Source organism: Saimiri boliviensis, chromosome 12, assembly GCF_048565385.1.
Source record: "Saimiri boliviensis isolate mSaiBol1 chromosome 12, mSaiBol1.pri, whole genome shotgun sequence".
NCBI lineage: Eukaryota > Metazoa > Chordata > Mammalia > Primates > Cebidae > Saimiri > Saimiri boliviensis.
Window position 1 is genome coordinate 27,082,435 of NC_133460.1, and position 21,251 is coordinate 27,103,685.

Consider the following 21,251-nt stretch of genomic DNA (forward strand, 5'->3'; position numbering starts at 1 on the left):
AAACCTGGATGGGCTCATAGCTTCCTGTACCTGAAGCCTTGTTCGTTTTGAAGTTTGGGTGATTTATTTATTCACATATTGACCTGTTGAGGGATATAACAGTATCTTGTCATAGTTGATGTCAAATCCACAGCTGGAATCCTGATTGGATATTGCACAGTTTATCATGCAATATTTTTTCCTGCCATTTAACACTTTAGTTTCCCAATGAAGACCATTTTTACACCCCGATTCCATAAACAATATATTTAATTGTCAAAATATTTTGAACAATATATCAAATTCTAAAGAAGCCAGAAACCCCTGTGATCCCGTGACCTGCTGGGTGGTTGTTCTAGACCGGGAGTCCTGGCACCTCAAACAGAGAGTTAGAGTCATGGGGTAGAGAAGTTGACTGTGCCTTACGCCTCCAACCCCACCACTCCCCAGTGGCGGTGCAGCCTGACTTCTCCAGGCCTCAGCTTACCCCACTCTAACTCCCCCATGCATCAGTGGGTGCACCCTGCCAAGCTGAGCCCCTGTGTGTGTGGCCTTCATGCAATGGAAGCCCTTCACCCCTTCTCAACCCCTGTCCAGCACTCTTCCAGGGGCAGATCCCCAGCACCAACAGGAGGGCCGGCGGCTCAGCTCCGGATCTGTGTACTCGGCAGCAGACAGCTCATGGCCAACAACTCCTTCTCAAAGGGGTTTTCTGCAAAGAAGGAGCAAGGTGAGCAAAAGAAGACTGAAGGGTACTCCTCATGGAGGCTAGAGCAGGGCACTGCGGGTGGCTGGCACAGAAGCTGAAAATGGACAGGGTCTTCTGGGGGCTGAGGTTTATAGGGTTGGACTAATATAAACCTGAAATTTGCAACTTAGGACATAGGCATTCACTGAGTGGCCTCACTGGGGCAGGATCTGTGGGGGACACTATGTGGGATCCTGTGTTACACCCCACGGGAAATTTGCAGCCACTGGTGCGCAGGGCAGTGGCAGAGTGTGCTACGTGATTCGAGAGCTGACAGACGGAATGTGTTTGGAAGGGGCCTTCCGCACAGGTGAAAGGCAGGAGCACAGAACTGGGGCTGCAGGGAGGGCTTCTTTAGGGAGAGAGAGCTGCCCTTCCAGCTGGGTAACCCTAAGAGGGTAACAGGGTTAGGGGGAGTGTGCCAGCCAACACCGCCCTCCGAGGGCCCTCTCTGGCCTCCATGAACTTGGTGGAGAGCATGAAGAGGGTTTCCGAGAAGACTTGTTCACCTACTTTGGCCTTCTTTCTGATCATTCACCAAATATACTTCTATTGGGAACTGTTGCAGGACACAAGTCACCTCTGGGCTAGAATTTTGGCCTCTTGGGACAAGAGTCCTGCTAGGTACTCTTGGGGGCACTATAGAAGCCCCACCCAACCCTATCACTTGCTGGTTATATGACTCAGGTGAGCTGCTCAACTTTTTTTTTTTTTTTTTTTTAAGCAGGTGAGGAGCCTCAATTTCCTCACCTGTAAAATGGGTTGAGAATATGCACCCCATAGGTTGATAACTGGATCTAGCTAATGACGGGTATTGTACTATTTCCTGGGGCAAGTGTAATCTATACAGTGAGAACAAGAGCTGCCCGCTAAGCTGTTGATTCAACATCTAGAGCTAGAAAAACATTTCAGCTTATCTAAATCTAAAAGTATTTTTGTTTTAAAAACATTTTTATTGCATATATGTTTACATATACAATATGCTCTATACTTTTGAGACATACAAAAGCTTTAATGCCGTGTGAATTATGAAACTTTTAATTCAACCCGAATACCCCCGTACCCAATTTAAGAGCCAGAAACTTACTGATACCTTATACCTACCTGTAAGACTTCTGTTCCAAGATGCGCAGTTCAGCTGGGGCCTCAGCCCAGGTCAGCCCCATCTCAGCTGAAACCTGTTTCCTGCTGGCTCTGGGGAATGTGTGCTGCTGGGGGCTGAAGAGGTGCGTCGTGGGGGAAGCCCAGACCCAAATCCTGTAACCTGTCCTCTTCTTGACCATATGTGACTGAGGGTTGTCTTCCAGTTTTCCAGGCCGGAGTTTGTCCTGCTGGCTGGAGAGGCCCCCGTGACTCTAAATCTGCCGGGATCAGTTGTGGTAACTCCTGGGCTAGACTGGGTGGGGATGGAGGGTGGACAGGGAAGTGGACAGGTGCAGGAGGCCAATTGTGTCTGAATGGGGTCTCACATGGGGACATCCCAGTGGCATTCAGTTTCTCCCAGACACCTGCCAGAACCACCACTGCCTTTCGCTGCTGCTGTTTGTCCTTCAGCCTGTTAAAGGGTCCCCCTGTGGCTTCCAGCTGAGTCCTCCTAGCCCTCCCAGCCTCGGCTAGGGAATGCTGTGGAACATCTACCATCTGAAACACTGCTGGGCACTATTCTAGGCCCCCATCTATGCCGCGAATGCAACAAAGTCCTTTTCGTGTGGAGATGACATTCTAGAAGGAGGAGGCAAAGACAGACACATAAATATAAACGAATGCCAGGTAGTGATCCGTGCAAAAAAAAAACAAACAAAGAAGGGAAGAGGATGGAGCTGGAGCGTGGCAGGTGGTGAGAGGGAGAGTGTGCTCTTTTAGATGGGAAAGCAGCTCTGGGAAAGCATCTTATGAGCAGAGATGGGTTTAAGAGAAGGAGTGAGCCATGTGGGCTTTTCAGGAAGGGCAAATGCTGCATAGCTGTCCCTTCCCTGCCCCAGAGCCTAGCATATCCCCTGAAGAGCTCTATGCGTGGCTAGTCTCACCCTGAGCTCCCCAGGATGTATCTGTCCGTGTTCAGGCCCATATCTCTGCTGTGCAGGGCCCAGCTAGGGCTGGATGCTTAGTCGATGTTGAGTATTTGCACGTGAGCCTTGCCCATCTCTCCGACCCCTGGGGCCAGAAGTGCACACACTGTCAGCTTGGCTCTCTGGGCCTCCTGGAGGCAGGGCTGGAGTGGGGCGTGGCTAAATGGCTCTCTCCTCCCAGGTTCCTACATCACCCACTGCGTGTCCTTCCTGCACAGAAGAGCACCAGTGAGCCCACCTCTGGCTCATTCCAGCAAAATCCCATTGAATCTCAGCTTCTATGCACCCCCTTGTCAAGGGAACTTCTGTTGCAGTGCACTGACATCGTTTCCTCCACACCCAAGTCCTGAAAATGTCTAAGCAAACTGGTCAGTGCGGGTGGGATGCCTGCCTGACCAGGGCCTCCGATTCCTATGCATGACCAACTGCATCAATTCATGCAGTAAATGCTGACTGGGCACCCACTGTGTGCCTGGTCCACCTGCACTGGCACAAAAAGCATGAAGTGGGATGATGATTTTTTTTACACCCCAAGTATGCAAGATTACCCAAAGCATGAAAATGTTGAATGTAAGGAGGCTGGTGTGTGAGAGATTGGGGGTGTCAGGGTGGCTCACTCAGGGGATCTACAACCTTCTGAGGACACTTCCTATACCAGGCTTGCAGGTCAGAGGGCCATGGCCCCCTCAGGCCAGTCCCACCTCTGCCCGTCCCCTTCAAGCCACCTGCCCTCAGCTGACAATTCACCCAGAAACCCCTTTCTGACATCCCTGTGGTCACATGGCTTAGGTGACTGTAGAATCCTCTACCCACCAGGTGGATGGGCCAGACCTGCTGTGATGGGGGCCAGCTTCCCCCGCTCTGCAGGAAGTACCAAGACTCCAGGCGATGGGAACGGTGCTGTTGTCCCAGTTCTGTCCGGGGTGGGCATCTTGACCTGCACACCAGGTCTAGGAGCCTATTTGTAATCCTCAGAGTGGCTCTTGAACCCTAGCCTCTAGGAAGATGTCAGAGGGTGGGAGGGTGACCGAGGGCTCCCCCAGTAAAAGACTTTTTGGACATCTGTCCCTCACCTGGGAAAGGGGAGGCTCCATGTCCAGGGTTTCCTGTGTCACTCTGTTTGTCTGGCTTGGGCTGGAGCATTTGCCCTTGTTTTAGCTCCTCCCATCCTGTCCCCAGGGCCCTCAGTCAGTGTAGCTCCCTATCTCTCCCTCCTAGTGGAGTTCTTTGTACACACACCCTTTCCTTCTGCTTCCCTGTGGGTGTTGGGAACAAAGCAGATTTCCCTTACAGCATGGCTGTCCCGTGGGAAACGCTGGCAAATAGCCTCACTGCAGTGTGAAGAGGCAGCACCCTCTGTTCAAAAGCGCCACCACAGGAACTAAAATATTAAACATTTTCCTTTATTCTCCATATGTGCTTTCTCTGTCTCAACATGTCATGGTGTTTTTAGTTTCTATTTGCTCTTTAGTGTCACATTCTCTTGGGCATAGGGATATTCACAGGGTAGACAGAGATACCCTTTGCAGGTACCTGGGTCCCTGCCCCGTGACTTTGCCACACCAGCTGCTGGATCCATACTCCATGTCCCAAGCAGGGTGGAAAAGCCCAAGCTTCCTTCCCATGACTCTGCTGCCCTAGCCCAGACAATCGGTGGTCCCCCGAGGAGTTACACGCTTTGTATGGGATGCATTTGGTACCTGGCTTAGGAGCTGGGTGGGTGAGAGTCTTGTCCCTGCTGAATTGCCCAGGGAAAGAGCTTTGGTGCTGCTGGCCCAGGGTGGGGACAGCCACTGTCATGGGTGCTCTGACATGCCTTTTGTGCACGTGCCTGCCTGGGACCCTTCCTCCACCAGCCCCCTGAGGAGGGCGTCACCAGGGGGCAGTGAGAGCCATGGTTGCCCTCAGTGGAGGACAGCAGAGGTCTCTGTGTGGGGCGGACAAAGGGGCAGGGGAGGCTGGGCCAGGCCTGGGGATTCAGAGAGCAAAGAAGTTGGCAGCCAGAACCCCCCAGGGAGGAGGGGAGGCAGGACTGCTGAGAGTCCAAGCTTTGTACACACGCTCATTGTCCTGGGGACTTCACTCCGAAAATACATATTCCAAGACACAACTATTAAGAGTCCCCAGAGGGCAGCTTCAGAGCACTGGACTCAAGCAGGGGGTCATACTGGGCGGCCCTCTCAGGAAGCAGCTGGGATTTCTGCAGGGGAAAGAAATGGGTCATACCTGCTTCCCAGCTTTCCCTGCCCTCAAAGAGTCACCTTGGGAAGCTTTTTACAAGATACTGATTTCCCAGGCCTTGTGCCAGACTGATGGAACCATCTTTGGGGTGGCCCCCTCACTTCTCAGATGACTCAGGTGTGCAGCAAGTGTGGGAACCAAGGTGGCATGGAGCGTGCCTGTGTAATCAGCCCTGCCAAGCAGCATGTGGGAAACCCCCTCTCACAGGGCCCTTGGGTCTGCTCTGACCCCTGCAGTGTGTAGGCTGCCCCTGGATGCCAGGAAGGTCAGGGTGTGACCGCAGGCATGGTCTCGATGGCACTAACGCCACACATGCTGGCGTCTGTCCATGACTGCCTTCTAAAGAGAGCTTCTCAGGGGAGGTCCAGGCTCACTTTGGGATATGGGGATACTAAGAAAGAGTCACAGACAAAGCCTCCAGAGCCTGACCTGAGAGAACCATAGGAGTTTGCCACGTCGGGAAGGAGCAAAAGAGCCCTAGGGGCAGTGGGTATTGTATGTGCAAAGACACAGGCAGAATGGCTCAGGCAGCTGCAGGGTGACGAACTGTCCAGGGGGCTGAGCCAGGGTGATGGTGACCTGGGTGGGGCTATGGTGGGAGATGAAGAGGCAGAAGGCAGACTCTGGAGGCTCATTGGCTCTACTGACCCATTTCTAGAGTCTAGATAATCCCCTTGCTCCAGCTCTGTCTCTTCATTGGATCTATCTACACCCACCCAAATTCGCTCCGAAGTTTAGAATTAATTAACCTGTGCTCTGTTGGAGCCTGAGAAGACAGTATCAGATTGACAGATTGATCCAGAGCCATATGATTCATTCATGAGGGCCCTGGGTGGTCCTCTTAGGAAGCAGAGCCCAAGGGGCAGCTGGGATTTCTATAGGGGAAAGATACCAGTCAGATGGGCCTCCCAACCTGCCTGGTCCCTGCTGAGCCCGGTAGAAGGCTCAGATTTGAGTCCATTTCCTGCCTTACACACTGTGCAACCCCTGGGAAAGAGTCTTACCATTTCTGAGCCTCAGTTTCTCACCGGTTACATAGGAATTTTAAATGTACTCATCTCTTAGAGTTGTTCATCAATTAAATGAGACAGTGTGTATACAGTGCTTAGTACAGTAACTAGCACACACTAAAAGCTGAATGACTTATAATTATAGTATAATTGATAGTATTGTTGTTTTCAGACCAAAAAAGGGAAATCCTATTTGGCTCTCAGGGACCTCTGTGTGGTCCTGCTGAACGGGCAGCGCCTGGAGGTAAAATGTGATGTCGAGTCAACAGTGGGAGCTGTCTTCAATGCTGTGACGTCCTTTGCCAACCTCGAGGAACTCACCTACTTTGGCTTGGCTTATATGAAAGGTAAGCATCTCTTGGGCAGCTCACAGCTGGCCTGGTGCCTCTAGTAACTCGAGTGTCTGGATACCTGAGCTCTGTTTCTTCTGGGAAAACTTAGAGTTGGGTGCCTCCCTTTGTACACAGAGACCTCATGGTCCTTCCTATGAGGACCATGCTTAGTTAGCAGGACAAGAGCTTCAAGTACTCATGGATAAAGCATCAAGCAAGTGCAGAAGATTATCAGGAAATAATCAATTCAGGATGTGGGTTTCTGTGGCTTGCTGAATCTGGTTGATCGATCTCAGCGCACTGAAGTTAGACAAACAAGCAAATGTTAAAAGCATTTCCATCTAAAGATGCAGGACTAATGGGGACTCCATACCCTGACCCCAGGAGCCTAATTAAGATTCTAATCTAAATATCCAAGAAAAATATCTCTTCTCTCTCTGACATTCCATTAGAGACTTGCTATTTCTGCTGTCAACCTAAAGCAGCAGAGAGAGACAGGCTCTCCAAAGAATGAGTTTATTTGGGAATTAGCAGTAGATTGCAACCTACGATCCACATGCTGTAGTGAACTATAGATGCATCTGAGGAGGCTGGACAAGGGCAAGCCTTTATAGAAAAAAGAGAGAAGTACATGTGAGTTGTTTTGAAACAAAAAGATGATTGGTTCCAAGGGCTTCTTGCAAGAGTTAACGTTAGTTCACTAGTGGAAGCAGTGTTAGGCAAGTGTTCTGTGTGAATGGCTAGCTGTCCTTGTGTGGCTAGCTGTTCTTGTGTTGCTGGCTGTCCTTGTGTGACTCATGTCGCAAGCTGTGATTTGGAAAAAAACTGCTATGGTATTTTTCAATACAGGCATGGCACATGAATGACCCTCTCTCACAGCTCCGAGCTCCATTTTAGCAGGGTTAAATATAAGTGACTTATTTTGGTATTGATAATGTATTTTCCCTTTCGATCACATTATTGCTCTGAAAGTGTATCTACTGGATCATCCTGTGGTTATGTTTCGATTGTTCCTCAGTGCTGGATGGATTTGTCCTCATTGTTCTAGTCTCATGTTGAAGGGAAATGACCAGCAAGTGGGAGCTGATGTCAAAACCTCCTTTTATTTAAGCAACACGGAGGTTTGGAAGGCGTGGCTCTGAGGCTAAGTCTGTCTGGAGTTCATTGTTCTGTTTCATAGGTGTTGGTTGCCATTTTGAAGCACTAGACCAGCACTGGGCATTTTGATGAACTCTGTGTAGCCCACACATCAGGCAGGAGACTTGCTCCTAGAATTTTCCATTGAGTTGTCCAGCTTCAGTTTATAGGGCTTTAAGAACAGAGCGGTTCTTGTTCTTAGTTGAAGAGCCGTAGCCAGATACTGGAGGAAACAAGAAGAATTCAGAGTCCAGTTGAGTCTTTAGGGAGACTAGAAACACACAAAAGCGATGAACAGGGCTATAGTCAAATAACAGGTGGAATACAGCTTTCACCTTCCTTCAGAAGCATCATTTCTGTTCCAAAGTTATCCTCGTTTTTGCTAAAGATAATCAAAGTAAGACAAATTTGTTTGCTAAGGAAGTTTAGCCTCATCGAGTTTGGCCTGGTTCTTTGCATTAGGGCCTCAAGAATTGTGATGGACAATGTAGGCCCCTTGGAAACTTGTTCTGCTAGAACTTTGATAAGAATCTCAGCCTGGAGATTTAAAGTCTCTCAAGGCTAGGAGGCCAAATCAAGACAAATCTCAGCTTGGCTGAAGTAACTTTATGTGCATTTTCAAATATGACATCCAAGTCAAAGCCTTAGTCATATAACCAATTTTAAATATTGTATCCTGTTATAAAGAGAATATATTTTTGTTGAACTTACATAAATAACTATATTATCATAAAAATAAGAATACTTACGGATAGTTTTAGAATTCTGGTTGGATCAGGTAGGGAGGAAAAGCAAATATTTTAATTTTGTTTACAAGGGTATACTTTATTATATTGTTGTAAACTGTAGGTAACATACAAGGAAAAAGTTTCCTTAAATCTAGAAAACAAAACATTTAAAGAACCAGTGAAATTTCTAGTAAAAATTATAAAAACCCATTAGTCTTTTTCATCAGTTCATTCAGCTGCATGTCATTAATTTTTGTTCTGGTTGATCTTGGTGAGCAGTTTCACAAACTCAGTTTCTTCATTAGCATCTTGGACATTTTTCCTTAGTCTGATGGTTTGATCTTGAAGTTATCAGACACCTGCAACTTGTCAGAATTCTTTCCATCCTTTCTTTAAACCTCCTGGAAGAAAAAGCAATTTTTGAACTGTAAATAATTGCAAATGCTTTTTTTAGAAAAGAATCAAAACCATAGCATTGCATGGATGACAAAGACTTAGAATGGCCATGGTTAAAAATCTGAGGGGAGTTTATTATAACCAGCAATTGACAAAGAAAATTTGGTTATTTCTATGGCATATATCATTTTAACATAATAACCAAATGTTATTCTAAGAAATGTCAGAGTTCTAACAATTTTGTACAATTTTAGGAACATTTATATCAAAACTCTATTTGTAAATATAACTTAAAGATTTATTCCCACTTATTATTGGACCATGCTTCCTATGCATTTTAACGTACTGAGTAAACCTGACTAGTTTAATCTCTCTTTCATAAGGTAAGGGACACATCCTTTGTTGCTTTCAAGGATGCAGCTGGAAAATTCCAAAGTAAATTCAAGGTCAGAAAGACTTAATTTAGAATTTGATTTTGGGACATTGTCAAAACTGTCAAAAGGCTTAAAACCCGTGATCAAAACAGAATCACAGGTCACTGTGAAATAATGTCATTCATTTAACCAGAGTGATAATTAGAAGTCTTCAAGAGGCAAATATATAACAGTCAACACTTAGCTCTTTTAATATTGAGAAGACTCATTTTTTTAAAGTAATCAAAGACCTAATAAAACACAGCACAGAGCACAATAAACTATTTTTGATAAAACACAAAATCTTTGTTTTCTTGGCCAAGGAAAAAAAATTTTTTTTTTTTTTTTTTTTTTTTTGAGACAGAGTTTCGCTCTTGTTACCCAGGCTGGAGTGCAATGGCGCGATCTCGGCTCACTGCAACCTCCGCCTGCTGGGTTCTGGCAATTCTCCTGCCTCAGCCACCTGAGTAGCTGGGATTACAGGCATGCGCCACTATGCCCAGCTAATTTTTTGTATTTTTAGTAGAGACGGGGTTTCACCATGTTGACCAGGATGGTCTCGATCTCCTGACCTTGTGATCCACCCGCCTCGGCCTCCCAAAGTGCTGGGATTACAGGCGTGAGCCACCGCGCCTGGCCAAAAAATTTTATATTCGTATTAAAAGCAGAGGCTAATACTCCATTATAATTTTATTATATTAACAGAAAAGACAAAATCATGGTTTTGCACAAGTATACTTTTGATATTAAGGCTTAAGTTTTAGAAAAACATAAACAATTTTCTTCTAATTTTAATTATCTTGAGCACATAAAAATTCCTTTTATAAGATTTATCTTTCATAAAACTTTTGCAATTTTCTCAAACCATTTATAATGCTCTTATTCAGTTTTATTGATAACACTTTTTTCCTTATTCATTTTAAAACAATCCTTGACTAACCCTCAACTAGACAAGATTACTTTTTTTAAACAATAGATAAAAATACATTATCATGTCTTCCTTATAACTTTTCTCACCCAAACATATCTTACTTTTTTTATACACTTTGTATACAGAATTACACATAGTAACTGGAATTTAAAAACTCTTGGTAATTTTAATTTCTAGTGAAAACCAGAAAACTAGAATGTAAGCAATCATAAACTGCCTTTTACGAATTTGTGAAAACATTATTTTATAACATCTAGACATACATACTTCCTTATAGCACATTTTTTCAGTGAAGCACAGAGAATTTTAATTAAGAGACCCAAATATCTTTTGTTCCTCTGCAATGAGGAGCCAAAAGTACATAAGCTTAAACTTATGTTCAACAACTAATGTTTCAGCATTATATCTTATTTGGAAATGGTCTATTAAATGAATATTCATTATTTCATTTAACTTACCATAACTTCAAGGTTTTAAGTAACCAAAAAGATTTTGTAAATCATTTTGATAGGCATATCTTATAAAACATAATCATTGTTGAAAAGCTTACTTATAATCTATTTCATTTACATTTACATTTATTAATTCACTTGGTTTTAACAATCCTGTTGAAATTGTTTATGAAAACACCATTAGACATTAAACAAATGTAGTCATTATCTTAAGTTATTTTTATTGTTAGTAAATCAGGCAAGTAATTTAAAAAGCCACAGAAGCAAAGAACCTAAAAGTTAAAACACATGGGTTTTTTTTTTTTTTTTTTGAGACGGAGTTTCACTCTTGTTACCCAGGCTGGAGTGCAATGGCGTGATCTCGGCTCACTGCAACCTTCGCCTCCTGGGTTCAGGCAATTCTCCTGCCTCAGCCTCCTGAGTAGCTGGGATTACAGGCACGTGCCACCATGCCCAGCCAATTTTTTGTATTTTTAGTAGAGACGGGGTTTCACCCTGTTGACCAGGATGGTCTCGATCTCTTGACCTCGTGATCCACACACCTCGGCCTCCCAAAGTGCTGGGATTACAGGCTTGAGCCACCACGCCCTGCCCTGGGTTGTTTTTTTTTTTTTTTTTTTTTTTTTTTTTTTTTTTTTTTTTAACTCGCTTTTTTCATTGTCACATTTGTCACACATCTAGCAATTTATTTTTGCTGGATGTTTTATTCTTGGGTTACATTTATAATTTTACCATCTTAAACATACATAAGCTTTTGCTTAATACATACAGATAGAAGAAGTTGTATGTTTGTATTACATTTAATGTTGACAAGGCTCCACACGTACCTATTTTAAATAAACCAGCTAGCTCAAACAAGCTATATTTACTAAAAATTATACCAGATCATCTGAACTTGAAAAATATTTAGGTTAGTTCTAGTTTTCTGAGAAAACAGTTAATTTATAAATGCTTATTTTCTGTTTTCAAGCCAGATCTTCTCACAGGTACTGATAGGACAGTTGTTTAGGATGAGAGCTCTCTAAAAAGTACTTTTAGATACAAAAGTAAAAAGAAGAAAAGTCCAAATACCTAAAGGCATATCCACTGAAATTGTGACTCAAACCAATAACCTTTTTATGGCTTAAACATGGATGCCACAAAGATAGTGTGAAAAATGCAGTATCACTCGAGATCCAACATTTCTCCTAAAGATAAAAAACAAAGAACTTCATTGTTAACAAGGTAATGGAGGTTGAAACAATTGAGACAAATTTGCCTGGGAGCTGGCACTCTGGGGCCAGGAGATGCTTCGTGTTTCAGACTCCTAGCCACCTGGCTAGCCATCTGATGCAAGCCTGACAATCTGCACCACAGGCTGGTGTAGACCAGAGAAGATACCCTCACTGGTATCTCTTGAGACGTAAAAAGATGAAAGGAGAGAGTCTTATTGTAACTTTTATCCTTGTGGTAAATCACAGAAGGCAGAGATGAAAAAAAAAAAAAAGAGCTATTTCCGTTAGAACCTAGAACCAAATTCACAAGAGTCACAATTCAGAGAACATCCTAACAAATGTTTTTCTCCTGCCAATTCAAATTTAGAAAAGAAGGGACAAGAACAGAATTTTACCTTCTTCCTTTAGCCAGTCACTCCACATAGATATTTGGGAGAGCTTGCGTTGGAAAGAATCCCCACTTTTCTCTGGCTTTTGTCAGACCTGTCTGCATCTCATCCAGATGTTCTGGAGTGAGTGGGGTGTCCAGCCTGTCAGGGTCTCATCCTCATTGCAATAAACTGTAAGGGTGGAAAACTTCCACTTCTATCCTCTATTCTCACAGGCTCCAGCTGTGTCTGAGAAGTAAACTAACATAAGAAAGATCAACAGGAGAAAAGCATAATAAATGTTTTATGTGGCATGGGAGCCCCCTTAAGAAGATGGAGACCCCAACAAATTAGTTACTGGGTTGGACAAAGAACAGTTAATTGTGAAAATGGGACTAAATTATAAGGAGGCTTAAAAGATCAGAGTTATTCCAACAAGGTCTATACAGTATTCTCTGTCTCAACTTCTTGTCCTTCAAGATAAGGATGTTGCCTTTCCTTCTAGGAGAGGGAGAATGACTATCACATTGGAATTTCATCTTTAAGAAATAAATGGCTGGGCACGGTGGCTCACGCCTGTAATCCCAGCACTTTGGGAGGCTGAGGCAGGCGGATCATGAGGTCAGGAGATCAAGACCATCCTGGGTAACACCGTGGAACTTCATCTTTACTAAAAATACACAACATTAGCTTGGCATGGGGGCGCGCACCTTAGTCCCAGCTACTTGTGAGGCTGAGGCAGGAGAATCTCTTGAACCCAGGAGGCAGAGGTCGCAGTGAACCGAGATTATGCCACTGTACTCCAACTTGGGCAACAGAGTTAGACTTCATTCAAAAAAAAAAAAAAGAAAGAAAGAAATAACACAAAGGGCAAAGTGGCCAATTTGCACCTGCTCCCCTTAAAAGTGCACTTAAAATTGCCTGTAACTGAAACAACTGATAGGCCCAAATGGTATATTTTAACATCTTTATTCCACCCATCTCGCACTTCCCTAGAATACTCACATATTAAAAGCTGAGTTGGTGGCCATGGAGAGAACAGTTGGATTAGAAGCTGAGCAGTTTGGAAAAAAGAGGAGTTCAGCTAGAGGAAGAGGAATCGCAGGTAGGGAAGGGAAGTTTCTGGAGCGAAATGAGTCTCAACTAGCTTTGCGATAATTTGCACTAAGGTGTTTTTGAGTCCTGAATGTGTTTTGAAGCCTCAATATGCCAATTGAATTATGTGTCCCATTCAAACTGACCTTATAACTGCAGTCTTCTAATTTTAATTCTAAGGAAAAAAACAAGCTTGGGCAGTTCAAACGATCTCCAGATGGCCATTGGAGCTCTAAATTATCTTTTGTACAATTTGCCCATAAGTTTAAAAATTCATGGGGTGAATTATGTTTGAAAAGTCTCTGTGATGCCAATTTAAATTCTGTGCACAACCAACCAACACCGAAAGAGTACTCATGAGAAAGGATGCCAAATCCCCTACAGAAGTGAAACCGAGAGTACTCAGAAGAAAGACCATGTCCTTCTGACCTGTAAAACCAGCTCTCAAATCAAGTCAAAGCTCAGCCAACACAAGGGTGCTCGAATCCAAGACAGAACTTAGCACTACCAGAAAGATGATTTCTGGAAGCAGAGAGCACAATGGGCTCCAGCGGGTCCTGCACACGGTCCTGCGGTCACTGACACAGGAAAAGGCTTGTCCTTTTTGGATCCCTCGTCTCTGCCACCAAGTTTTGCTAACCTAAAATAGCAACAAAGAGAGAGAGGGTTTCCAAACAAAGAGTTTATTCAGGAATTAGCAGGAGATTTCCGTGCAGGATAGGCAAGATCTAGAGGTCTACAGGCTCATCCCAGGAGGCTGGGGGAAGGGGAAGCTTTTAAAGACAAAAGAGAGAAGTACATGCGAATTGTTTTGAAACAAAAAGATGATTGGTTCCAGGGGCTTATTGCAGGAGCTGACATCAGTTCATTAGTGGAGACGGGGCATCAGGCAAGTGTTCTCATGTGAGTGGCCAGCTGTCCTTGCGTGACTAGGTGTCCTTAGGCTGCTGGCTATCCTTGTGTGACTCATGTAGCAAGCCGCAGTATGGAAAACATTTCCTGTGGATTTTTCAGTTATAGGCATATGCATGAGTGTCCCTCCCTCATGGCCTTTTGGCTGCACTTTATTAGGGTTAGACATAAGTGACCTCATTTTGGTATTGATAACTTTCACACCAATACTGCAAATATTACTTCGCCACAGCTAGATCTCTTTAACCACCATGTGGAGGCTGCACTGGGATCACGCTGGCCTTCTGGCAAAATCCTGTCTCTCCCAGCCCATCTGGCTTAGGTATCATATCTCAGCGTTCTTCTATTTTCCCATTTCCAGTAGGAGGACTTCCAGTAGGAGAAGCTCACGAACTCGTATGTTTATTCTATGTATGAAGCGGGGCTGGTGAGCGTGTTCTTATCTCCATAGTTCTCATCAGTCTTCCTAAGGATCCCTCTCCCAAATAAGAAGAACAACTGTTGTATGCTTTGATGTGATCAACTGATATTTGTTCAACCTTTTATAAGGTGTGAATAAAGGTGTCTTTAGGAATTGTATTGTTATTGATCTATAAAATGCGATCTAAATGAAACCAGTGTGCTTGGTTTGTGAGCGCACCTGTACTCACAATCCTCTTATCTCCTACTCGGCTCCTCCCAGTCAGGTGGCCATCCTGAGCCCCTCCCACGTAGACAATTCTACACAGTATTTTCTCCTCTCAGTGCTGAGTTTTTCTTACTTGACCCTCTCCTCTTTGCTCCTTCTTGGCCCCTCGCAAACCCAACAAAGTTTCCTCGGTACCAGGTGCGCGGAGACTTGCCTCACACTCTCTCCTGCACTCACCCTGCTCTGTGTGACCTTCTGAGTAGGGCTCAGGGCTGTGAGTCTGAGGGATGGTGCATTCCTTACTGCTTCTCCCCCGCTACACGTGCTCTATTTCCATTTCAGGCAAAGAGTTCTTTTTCCTGGACAATGAAACCAGATTGTGCAAAATAGCACCTGAAGGCTGGAGAGAGCAGCCTCAGAAGACCTCCACGAATACCTTCGTACTCTTCCTGAGGATAAAGTTCTTTGTCAGCCACTATGGGCTGCTCCAGTGAGTGCTGCAAACCTGTGCATTTGTTCCTTAAGGGATTTATGCATGTCTAGGCTGACAGAGGTAATGGATCGACAAGTGCTTTGCAAACTGTAAATTACATACAAATAGCAATAGCTATTGTGGTTGGTTTTCTGTTGATTGGATTCTGATCAAGATAGAACAAAGGGGGAAAATCAGTTTTTGGATGCAGCTCCTGGTCAAAATGAGAACATCCCCTTTTGTTTTAGAAATACTCCACTCAACGCCAAAATTCTCGCTCTGTGACCCCAAAATGCTCCCTCATCCCCAACACACAACTCAGCAGTCCAGTTATGAGGTTTGGAGGACAGAGACAGGGGTTTGCAGTTTGACCACTGCTTCTTTATTTCATTTGAAACACCGCCAGACTGATTGTTAGCTTTCTAATTTGAACCAGAGCAAGACATACCTCTGTAAGTTTGTGTGAAGTGACTGGCATAAAGTGGCCTTGAACTAGAAGACATGGTGTAGATGGGGGAGACCACACTTGCCTGGCTGGCATTGCCTCTGAATTCTGCTGGATTGCATCTCGTCTTCCCTACTTTCCCAACTTCCCACACTGCGAAAACCCACTGCTGCTAGTGTTCTCTCTTTCCCTTAGCAATCCAGTTCTCTCTATTCCTCCTACTTTTCCAGGCACAGCCTGACAAGGCACCAGTTTTACCTGCAGCTTCGGAAAGACGTCCTGGAGGAGAGGCTGTATTGCAATGAAGAGATGCTGCTGCAGCTGGGGGTCCTTGCCTTGCAGGCTGAATTTGGCAATTACCCTAAGGAGGTAGGGGTAAACACCTGGGACCTTCGGGTGGGGTCACTGGAAAAACAGTTACAGATTGAGGGCATGTGTTAGTAATGTGGAGACTCTGCTTTGAGTATTGTTAGCATTTACCAGTTAGATCAGAGTATACACACACACACACACACACACACATATATATACACACACAGATAGATATATGTATGTGTGTGTGTGTATATATATATATCTCACAATTTGATTATCCACTTACTGATTGACCAGCTGTTGGGCTTGTTCTATATTTTTGCAACTGGGAATTGTGCTGCTGTAAACATGCATGTGCAAGTGTCTTTTCTCGTATAATGACTTCTTTTCCTCTGGGTAGACACCCAGTAGTGGGATTGCTGGGACAAATGGTAGTTCTACCTTTAGTTCTTTAAGAAATCTCCATATTGATTTCCACAGTGGATGTATTTGTTTATATTCCCAACAGCAGTGTAAAACTGTTCCCTTTTCACCACATCCATGCCAACTCTATTATTTTCTGATTTTTTAAATTTAGCCATTCTTGCAGGAGTGAGGTGGTATCACATTGAGGTTTTGATTTGCATTTCCTTGATCTTTAGAGATGTGTAGCATTTTTTCATATGTTTTTTGACTATTTGTATGTCTTCTTTTGAGAATTATCTATTCATATCCTTACTCTAATTTTTGATGAAATTGCTTTTTCTTGCTGATTTGTTTGAGTTCTTTACAGATTCTGGATGTTCGTCCTTTGTTGGATGTATAGATTGCGAAGGTTTTCTCCCATTCTGTGGGTGGTGTGTGATTCTACTGATTGTTTCTTTTGCTGTGCAGAAGCTTTTTAGTTTAATTTAGACCCAACTATTTATCTTTGTATTTGTTGCATTTGCTTTTGGGTTCTTGGTCATAAAGTCTTTGCCTAAGCTAGTATCTGGAAGGGTTTTTCTGATGTTCTCTTCTTTAATTTTTATGGTTTCGGGTTTTAGACTTGTCTTTGATCCATCTTGAGTCGGTTTTGTATAAGGTGAGAGATGAGGATGCAGTTTCATTCTTCTTCATTTGGCTAGTCAGTTATCCCAGAACCATTTGTTGAATAGGGTGTCCCTTCCCCACTTTACGTTTTTGTTTGCTTTGTCAAAGATCAATTGACTGTAAGTATTTGGCTTCATTTCTGGGTTCTTTATTTTGTTCCATTGGCCTATATGCCTATTTTTATAGCAGTACCATGCTGTTCTGGTGACTATGGCCTTATAGTATAGTTTGAAGTTGGGTAATGTGATGTCTCCAGATTTGTTCTTTTTGCTTAGTCTTTCTTTGCATAGTAATAGCCAACCTTTATTAAAAGATTACTATGTACCTGGCATTTACCCAGACATTTTTTGTTAACTCATTTAGCTCTTACAGCAACATTGCAAGTTGGTGTGATAATATCACAGAGTTGATTTGATCACTCAATTTTCTAGAAGAGTGATCTGAAGTTCATGTGGATACTACATTGTAAAGTCTAAATTTAAGCCCAGATGTATTACTCCAAGGCCAATGCTGATTCTTCTGGGAAACACTCTTCCCAAATGGCAATTCTAATATTGCTGGCCAAGCCCTTGCCCCTGCAGCGGAATCATATGTAAGTTTCTTTGATTTAACTGCCTATGATAGTCCTCTAGAGTGTTAATAGAGTTAACTGGTTATTTAATTTTCAGATGCCTATTACTGGGGAAAGATTATGCTAACATATTTACCTACCTAATTAGGATTTTAAATGGGGACACAGGCAGGAAGGAGAAACCAACCACTTGAGCTGTTACGGAGAGCAGTGTAATTTTGCTTTCGGGGTTTAGGAAGCCCTTCCCCCATCCCTGCCCATGTTCTGGATGAAGGGAAAGTCTTGGGAACAGACCTCAACAGAGACTGAGAAGTGTGACCCAGCAGTGTGATGTGACATCTGAATATGAAGTCCATCTCTGGATTATCTTGGAGAGCATTCACCACTGTCACGTGACAAAAGCTGGGTGTCACTGCGAAATGCTTAGCTTGGAGAAAAGACGGTCTTCTTCAAGAGGCCTGATTGAAGGAGGAATACACAGCCAACAAAAAAAAAGAAAGAAAGAAAAAAAAAAGAAACCAAATGTTTACGCTCTCCCCTGTCCTGCCCCAGAAATCTTCAAAAGGACCTTTAAATCTTTGAGATCCTAAGAATTGGTATGTCTTTGGGCCTTTGGATGTTCTTTCCCATAATGTCTGCACATCCGTCTCAATCTTACATACCTTTCAAGGCCAGCCACAACCCCCTAGCTTTCCTGGCCTCACAAGTGGATGGAAACCCTCCTGTACCCTTTGGGTTCTTTTTAGCATCCTCCCATACCCTTGGCCAGCACAGGTGACTAGACAGCATTCTGTCGATTACAAGTGATAGAAAATCAAGCTCAGGCTGACTTGAATAAAACATGTCATTTATTGGCTTGCAAAACTGAAGGGTTCTGATTCTTTCTCAGCCTCCCTGCATCCCCGTGACAAGCCTCCAGCCCAATGACTCATACCTTGGAGCTTGAGTGATAGGAACTCACATGATGTCAGCAGGACTTGGGCTTCTGTGTCTCTGAGTTGTGCTCTCTTCTGTCAGATTTGCCTTTCATGGCTCTCCAATTCCACCCTCCAGAGTCTAGCCCTGCACAAGAGAGAGAGTCCCCTCCTTGGAAATGCCATGGAAATCCTGGGTTTCTGTTCCATTGGTGCTGATAGGGTCATGTGCCCACCTGAAGCCAATCACTGTGCAGGGAGATGTCATGCTTTGATTGGTTAGACTTGAGTCTAACCTGATAGTCACCCTGGGAGGCAGGGATGGAGCTCACACTGCAAAGTGCATAGATTGAGAGGGAGGAGAGATAGTTTCCCATTTCCAAAAAGAAGACAAATAGTCCCATGTGCCCACAAATACAGGTCCACCGCCATTGGGCACTTACTGGTCAGAGATGCTACATTGTTGGTGAACAGAGGAGCCATGTTTACCTAAAGTTCTAGTTTGCTACATCATTGGGGTCTGGTCTTGTGTTTCGTGCTGAGTCTTGAGCCCACAAATTCATATGTAGAACCCCTAATTGCCAAGTACTTTAAAAGGTGACTGTATTTGGAGTTAGGGCCTTTAAAAAGGTGATTAATTTGAGATGAGGCTGTTAGGGTAGGCCCTAATCCAATCTGACTGGTGTCCTTACAAAAAGAGGAAATTTGGACACACAAAGAAACACCAGGGAGGCATAAATACAGGGGAAAGGCCATGTGAGGACACAGGGAGAAGGGGGCTGTCTGCAAGCCAAGGAGAGAGGCCCTGGGAGAAATCAAACCTGCAGACGCCTTGGTCTTGGACTTCCAGCCTCCAGAACCATGAGAAAATAAATTTCTATTGTTTAAGCCCCCTAGCTGGTATTTGTTATGGCAACACTAGTAGATTAATACACCCTGAGTCTGAGAAGGAGAAGCAGTAGCCACCACTGGGTATGGATACCTTCACAGAGGTCTGGGTCTTATTCCTCATAGGGAGTGTGGGCTAGAGAGGAAAGGGTATGAGTGACCTCAGTTATAAGCTGCATGCCTTGGCTTTAGAGCAGGGACAAGCCCAACAGTTAAAACAGTTCTTTGAGAAAAGTGGTTTTAAAACATTTTCTGCCATAGTCCATGATAAATGGACATTAAAACCCAACATGCACACGCATATATACAACAGAACTGAAGCAAAAACCTGAGGAAATAAGGTGCATTCTTTCTATATGCAATGCACATTGATATCTCCTATTACATTTTCAGTAGTTTTAAAAATGCTGATTGTGAGCCTCTAAATTAATTTGTAGCTCACTGGTGGGTCACAGACTGCAGTTTGAAAAACACCTCTCAGACTCTCCCAACATCGTCTTGTGCTCCTCCCAGTACAGCTTCAGAAGGTGCTGCGGTGTCCTGGAGTCTTCAAAGTCCCTGTGTATTCCCTCACCCTGCTGGGTTTTTGTTTACAGTATTTATCACCATGTGGCATGATGAATTCATTTTATTGTTCAGTCTTATTATCTTTCTCTCCCATTAGCATAAAAAATACCTGAGGGTAAGGGGTTTTTGTTTGTTCTGTGTAGCCATTTTCCCAGCACCAAAATGGCACTGGAAGCACAGGGTGTCTGAGCGAAAGCTGTGAATGAATGAATTTGAGATTCCTGGACTGGAAGGCACTGTGGATAGCAGTCATCCATTGGAACCTCGGCAGCTGGCTTGTCAGGGAATGGTAGTTCGATTCCCATCTGTCCTCTCTCCTGGGCCTACCCTGGTCCATGGGGACTGGGACTTCACTTTCTACCCCTGATACTGCCCCAGGGAGGCAGTGTCTTAGAGCTGGCCTGGCCCCCTTAATCTGTTCCCTGCCCTTTTGTCAGGTCTCCAGCCCTGTCACCACTTACCCTTGAATCCTTTCCTGCCCTCTGTTCCCAGGCCTGGGGCCCTTTTCATGGCTAGGCCAGCTTCTTGTCCTTGTGGTGGTACCTTGGGGAGTCATGGGAGGAGGGTGCTTTAAGCCAGGAGTGTCCCAGTGAATCAACTGACATTCTTGCTGTGGCCTCTGGTTCAGTAGCTATATAGCCTTGGCATGTTTTCTCTCTGAGCCTTGGCTTTTTCATCTGCAGAATGGAAAATAATTGTCAATCTCTTGCAGAGCTGCTGTTTAAGTGTAGAAGGTGGCAATGCATGTGTAGTACCTGGTACGTAACAATTGCTGTTTGCAAGCCTTCCTTCTCCTTCCTCCAGCGTTGTAGTGCTCTAATATAAAATGACACAACAGCCAACCCTCAGTCTGTGGATTCAGATACAGGATATCAAACCTGAGTTTAACTCTAGTGTTTAGAGTTGTTGGGGACTGTAGGCCAGATCCACTGGAGGCAGGTGGGAGTCTGAGGAATAGTCTCTTACTCAGGACTAGAGTCAGTCCAGCAGAGTCTCTTGTCCCGGGGGTCCAGGGGCCCAGACCTGTCTCTATGAGCCTATAATACTCTGGGTTCTCTAGAGAAACAGAACTAATAGGATATCTATCTATCTATCTATCTATCTATCTATCTATCTATCTATCTATCTATCTATCTATGTCTCTATGAGCCTATAATACTCTGGGTTCTCTAGAGAAACAGAACTAATAGGATATCTATCTATCTATCTATCTATCTATGTCTCTATGAGCCTATAATACTCTGGGTTCTCTAGAGAAACAGAACTAATAGGATATCTATCTATCTATCTATCTATCTGTCTATCTGTCAGTCATCTATCTATCTGTCTGCCTACATATGTATGTATCTATCATC

The 21,251-nt window shown here is 44.1% G+C and overlaps 1 protein-coding gene across 2 annotated transcripts in view; it reads left to right on the forward strand.

The window, feature by feature from the left end:
- FRMPD2 (FERM and PDZ domain containing 2) overlaps positions 1–21,251 on the forward strand; it is a 126,820-nt gene that overhangs the window by 36,581 nt on the left and 68,988 nt on the right. For both annotated transcript variants that reach the window (XM_074382147.1, XM_003929971.4), the window contains exons 8-12: positions 577–709; positions 2,035–2,106; positions 6,220–6,394; positions 14,996–15,143; positions 15,801–15,939. In XM_074382147.1, coding sequence (XP_074238248.1) covers positions 577–709; positions 2,035–2,106; positions 6,220–6,394; positions 14,996–15,143; positions 15,801–15,939 — 667 coding nt within the window. The remainder of the gene's footprint in view (positions 1–576; positions 710–2,034; positions 2,107–6,219; positions 6,395–14,995; positions 15,144–15,800; positions 15,940–21,251) is intronic.